Genomic DNA, 6,000 nt, shown 5'->3' with positions numbered 1-6,000 from the left:
CTAGGGACACAGCTATTTTATTTTGTGAACAGCCTCATGTTTATTCCCAGTGTTTCTATTCAGCTTCTGGATATCACTCACGCGTCTCTCCAAAACTGGGACCCACAAGACAGGCAAGTGCAAATTTTGTGTAATAAATGTGTAACATGCATATCTTAGCTTAGGGAAATAAATGGAGGTGTGGGCGATGGGGCTGAAGAACTGCAAGAAAATTCATGGGTTGTGCTAACGCATATCTAACATATCCAAAACCAGTTAAACAGTTAATTAGCAAACTTTAAAATGGCACCCAAAAAAGACAGTGCAAAATGTAATTGAGTTTTATATAAAGCAAAGTGTTACTGCTTATATACTGCCCCATAGTGCTTAAAGCTCTCTCTGGGTGGTTTAAAATTTAATTATGTATGCTATACACTGCCCCCTGCCCTGGAAGCTGGGTACTCAATTTACCAACCTCAGAAGGCCAGAAGGCTGAGTCAACCTCAAGCCAGTTACTTGTGCCCAGGATTGAACTCAGGTCAAGAGCAGAGTCTTCACTGCGCTACTGCAGTTCAACCACTTTGCTGTGATGCTCTGTATACACATTGTGTGAGGAACTGTTTCTTAGAATCTCATCACCATGTGGGATTTTGTGGGAGATTTCCTCCCGGTCTACATAATTGTGGAAGAAGCAAAACGAGGAAAGATCTCAAAAGATATAAAGGAAATTAGCAAAAAAGACATTTATTGGCATTTGGAAAAATACGCCCTAGGATTGCAGCATTGCACAGTTCACACAATTTCAGCTCAAAATTCATTTTTGGAAGATCAACTGTCGATTAATCAAACCCTGACACAAAAATACTGGATTTTGTAAAATTTTTATGGCAACTATAAGCTTTCACTTAAGAAGCAGCAGCATCAAAAGAAACGTTCTCCCTTTATTTTCTACAAGGCCTAGGTGACAAACGGGTGTTGTGGTTAAAGTGCAATTCGGGCACAGTAATGTTTTAACTTGCAAGGTAGAATGCCTTTATTGAGCTGGTAGAACTCCACAAGTTGGATAAGATCAGAAAACCTGGTGTGGCCATCATCCAGCGTATAAAAAAGTTTGCCTTCCTCTTCCAACTGCAAAAACAGTTTAAAATAAAAAACAGCAACAAACATGAACAATCATTTCAAGGGTACTTTGCAATTCTTCCAATTTTTTTTTACCCACCCTCTGCTGAAGAGAAAAGAGGCAGACCCTAATTTGCCCTGGCCCACTAAGAACATCAGGATGGAGCTCAGTTTTGCATTCGAGTCGCCAAAAGCTACAGAGAGGGCAGCACTGCTCACAACCCATGAAACCCCCTTTTGGGGTGGCCTCATCAAGCTGGCCAAAGTTTGTCCACTGATTGGTAAGGAGGAAAAGTACACCCTTATGATGCCCTGGCCACTCACGGATGTGCCTTTCTCCTTCCGTGATGCGTTTGAGCCTTTTAGCACAAGTGCTGAAGGCTGCACATTGTCTGGCAACTGAACAATACCTGCCAAAGGAGTACCTTCTATTTTATTAAAAAGTTTCTTAACTGAGCAACCTAACTGATTCATTGATTAAGAAGTTATACCTCTAAGAGCAAACCTACAGAAGTAGGAGGAATATATTGCTTTAATGGTTTTTTTACTCATCAGTTCATTGCTGGTATTGATTTTTACTTACTTTCTTTTTTAGCCTGCAGCTTTTGTTCTCTGTACTGTTGTACTAGTTAATTTTATTCCTTTTGTTAGCCACCTTGAGAGATTACCAAGAAAGCAAGAATGACCCTCACCCAACCGGCAGACGAAACAAAAGCAAAACACCTGTACCTCACTCTTGTGGCCCTCACACACAACCGGCAGAAGGCACAAGGGAGTAGCAAAACCAAACCAGGGCAAGTGTACCCTAGAGGTATCCTATTTGGCAAGCATATGGGCAGGGCATGAGAAAGTCCGAGAAAGTACAGGCAGAATTCTCATAGCCCTATGCCTGGATCTCAGTAAGGTCTACAGCCCCCTCCTACCTCCCACAGTTTTAGTAGAAAAATCAGGCAAAGCAGGCAAATGCACCTCGCTTTAATAGCACATTGGGTCCAGCCTGATTTGCTGCAGGATGGCCCGTGGAAGATTTCTGTATCCACTGCCAATGGAACTCAAGCTCTCTTCCCTCAAGCCCTCTCACAGCAGCTCTCTGTGGTACAAAAACAACTGCTCCGCGGGGTTTCCTAGTTCTAGGGAGTAGGATTTTAAGGCATGTAGGCAGCCCCTCAAGGGAGGAGAGGCATATCTGATGCTGGTGAGGTAGCAGGGACCCAGCAGAAGTCCCTCGTTGGATTTTGCAACTTTATTTTAACCCACCTGCCTCGGTATAAACCCCACCAAGCTCAGTGGAACTCCTATGTAAATGCGTAGAACAGACTGGACTAAATGCGGACTCTTGGACCCACAGCAATGAACTGAGGAGCAAATGATGCCTCCAAATTGCAATGACAACCCAGGAAACCTCCCATTGAAGCAAGAGCCATTTTGTTTGCACAAAGTGCTTCTTCTAGCAGTTTGCCACTGAATGTCAGCAGCAAATCACAAATTTAAAGCAAGAGGAATGCTGGCAAATTTTAGAGGTCACCAGCGCTGCAGGGGTGTGTGGTCCACTGTAGCCCCCAGGAGATGGGAGTACAGCAGCGGACTCCATGGAGCTTGGCAGTGAAAACATTAGCAGGGTGTTGTGCCTACTCCAGGTTTTAGTCTGAACTTTAATGAAGCTATTCAAGACGCCGAATCTACCTTGCAGATAAGCTTCAGCACATTGGACAGCTCCTGTAAAGTCTGAATAAAAACCCAGAGTGGACTTACTGGCCTAATCGCAGCAGAGACACCAGCCTGATGTTCTTCACCCTTGATGTAGAGGCGTGCACTGTTATAAATATGCAACTTCTCCTGAGTACACCTTCTGATCTTTGGTTTTGTTTTTAAAACATTCGCCTTGTCAGTTTTCTATAGGCGCTATCTGAAGAAGCTGGCAAGGTTCGCCTTGTGCCTGTATGCTTCAATAAGCCCAAACACATTCTGCCAAATTGTATGTTCTCTAGTGATGGGCATAAACTGCTGGTTTGGCGGTCCGTGCAGGTTCGGCTGACAGCGGCACAAGCTGTTCCATGGTTCAGCCCCCTGCCCCCCTCCAGCAGCCGACCACTCGAAGGCAGCATTTCAACTTCCCTGCCCCACCTCTTTTGGGCAGTGCCCGCTGAATGAGTGCCCGCTGGAGGGATGGGACGCCAAACCACATAAAGGCTGTGCAGCTGTCAGCCAAACGGCCAGCCTGGCAGTTCTTGTCCATCTTCTTTCTTAGGACACAAAACACATGAGAAATAAAATAAAGCTAGTATGAGCTATTGGCATGCGGATCAAAGTTCATGTGGAAACCCTTGTGAGGGTTTAATATATCCCATTTGAGTCCCATTTTCATATAACAACTGGCTTCTAGTGTTAGAAATAGGTTTTAATCATTATAATTATAAACAGAATGAATTACCAAAGCAGTCGCCTCTTGGGTTGGCTGTACTGTATCAACTCAGCAGCAGTGTGCTACCAATTCGAAAACTCAGTACATATACTTACCGGCACAATTTGGAAGTGTTTTATTTTTAATCCATGACTCAGGGACAAAACAAATGTTTTGGGGTTACTTTGGCTATCCCGTACCAAGAAAACACTAAGGAAAGAAGGGAAAAAAATCAGTTATCAGACAATCCTGCTTTGGAGTAGCTTTTGCCTCACATTCGTGGCAACGTGAGGTTTGTGTTCGCCAAGAAAGATCTGACTGAAATCAGGGACATGTTGATGTTAAAACTGGTAAATCTTACCCCTGGCAAGTTTTGAAATTATCTCAATAAGCACTGAATTTAGAGGGTTATTACCAGTGTTCTCCATGAAAGGGATCTTAAAGTATATGCCTGTTTGTTAAAGTTAATAGAATTAACATGACTACATGATCTGGAGGAAAGGTGGGAAACTTTTAGCCTTCCAGACATTTTGACTTAATGCCATCAGACCCATCCAGCATGGGTCCCAAACACCTGCAGAGTGGAAAAGATGCTCCCCACTGAGACAGATATTACAACATCCTTTTCTAGAGGCTAAGCAGGTATTGGGTGGGGGGGGGTCATCAATGCTTGAACAGAAGACCATCATGCAAATGAAGGCATACTGTTTCGATTTGCATCATGGAAGATAAATAAGAGGCAGAAACTGACATATCCATAAAGCTCCAAATGAGTAAAGCAGAGATAAATTTTAAAAACCTCAGCAATGAAAATGATCTTTAAAAAAAATTAAATAAGGAGCTGGTAGCAAAGGAAGACTTTCATAGATGAAAACCTTCTTATTGTTATTGTCAGAAAAAAAATCAAGTCTTAAAGGCATGTCCTACAGTGCTAGCCATAACTTTAAGGCAGAGTCAGGTGGACTAGTCAAGAGAATGACAGTGATGACTGACGGACATACTGAGCTGATGCCACAGAGCATGCTATGTCTATCCTGAGTCAGCCCATTGCCCTCAGGTGCAGGGCAGAATACATTATCCTACAGTCACTGTTAAGTAAGAATCACTCGCTGTCTAATTGGTTTTTGCACACAGAACCATGGGAGGGCCTCACAGCAAAATGTCTTGGACTGGCCTTGACAGAAGTAAAATATAAAGAGGAAGGACAGAGAGAGAGAGAGAAAGTGAGTGAGACAGAAAGAGAGCCTTCCCTCCCTCTAAGCATACACTCTGTTGCTAAAATAAAAACACACTAATTAAGTGTAGTCTTCTAATATAGCAGACCCCACCCCCAGATTATATTCCTGCAACTTCCATTCCCACAAGCTCTTCAGGACAATATATTGTAGGGTAATGTCTAGAGATGGGGGGTATTTGTATTCATATATGAATACCCCCACAGAGGTGGACAGAACAAGGGTCTGGCTCCCTGGGGCCAGACCGTCCACTCACACGTCCGTTGCTGCTGCCGGTGCTGCACTCCCCTTCCAATTGCTCTGGAGCTCACGGTCGACTAGCCACTCACCAGCCTGGCAGGGAGGCACGTCTTCCCTCCTTCTGCCAGGAGTGGATAGTCGACTGGAAGGGAGCGTGGAGCCAGCAGCAGCAGCGGAGGGGTGAGTGGATGGTCTGGGCCCCCTCATTATGTCCACCTGTGCGGGGGTATATGAATACCTCCATCTCTAGTCATGTCCCATGTAAGGGGGGAAAAAAATTAAGGAAATATATCTCACCCGTCGACCAGTCCTTGTCTCAAAATCAGTTGGTGGGCCTCATCTCTAGAAATCCTGTGGTGAAACCATGGCTGGGAACTGTGTATAGCTAAAAGTATCATCAATAGAGGACAAATCTGATTTTAGGACGAAACAATGCCATGGTCTTATCGTCTGCTCTTAGTATAAAATCATGCCTATCGTGACCCACAAAGCCCACAGTACCTATATTTGCTGGGACGTTTTGCAATGTGGTAGGGCTGCTGTGACTCCCAAGTCGTAAGCATCCCTTTTTCTATAAGGGGGAAACAAAGGGAACAGTTATGAACATCCTGATCAAGAAGAGGAAACTAGATATTCATTTATTTATTTTTTTGAATGAAGAGTTCATACCCGCCACGCTAAGCCTTCTTCAACGGCAACTGACAGGGCTTCTGTTGGGTTTTCAATAACTCTGGATCTATGCCCTGTGAAGTCCATTGCCACAAGAGAATTCTCTGAAACACTTCTCTACAGAAAGGAAGAAAGAAAATTAAATACTCCTAGTTCAACCCAGCACTTGGAAAATTTACTTTAAAAAAAAACAACTCCCAAAATGAGAGCCATAATAAAATAAAATAGAGAGAGAAACTTTTCCAGACTCTGATCCACCCTTCCCCAATCTGGCAGTCTCCAAATGTGCTCGATAGAGAAATGCCATTTGTGATGTTTTATTTGTTTTGGCCTTCGATTCCCAGAATTCCCCATGCA

At 43.8% G+C, this 6,000-nt stretch overlaps 1 protein-coding gene across 2 annotated transcripts in view; it reads right to left on the bottom strand.

Moving 5' to 3' along the window:
• Positions 1–698: 698 nt before the first annotated feature.
• GRB14 (growth factor receptor bound protein 14) overlaps positions 699–6,000 on the bottom strand; it is a 71,522-nt gene continuing 66,220 nt past the window's right edge. For both annotated transcript variants that reach the window (XM_072982024.2, XM_020804366.3), the window contains 5 exons: positions 5,644–5,760; positions 5,476–5,545; positions 5,272–5,359; positions 3,616–3,709; positions 699–1,107 (listed from right to left, as the gene is read on the bottom strand). In XM_072982024.2, coding sequence (XP_072838125.2) covers positions 961–1,107; positions 3,616–3,709; positions 5,272–5,359; positions 5,476–5,545; positions 5,644–5,760 — 516 coding nt within the window. In that variant the 3' untranslated portion in view covers positions 699–960. The remainder of the gene's footprint in view (positions 1,108–3,615; positions 3,710–5,271; positions 5,360–5,475; positions 5,546–5,643; positions 5,761–6,000) is intronic.

Source organism: Pogona vitticeps, chromosome 1, assembly GCF_051106095.1.
Source record: "Pogona vitticeps strain Pit_001003342236 chromosome 1, PviZW2.1, whole genome shotgun sequence".
NCBI classification, from domain to species: Eukaryota; Metazoa; Chordata; class Lepidosauria; order Squamata; family Agamidae; genus Pogona; species Pogona vitticeps.
The sequence above is the reverse complement of the archived record's forward strand: the minus strand, read 5'-3'. Positions and strand labels throughout refer to the sequence as shown.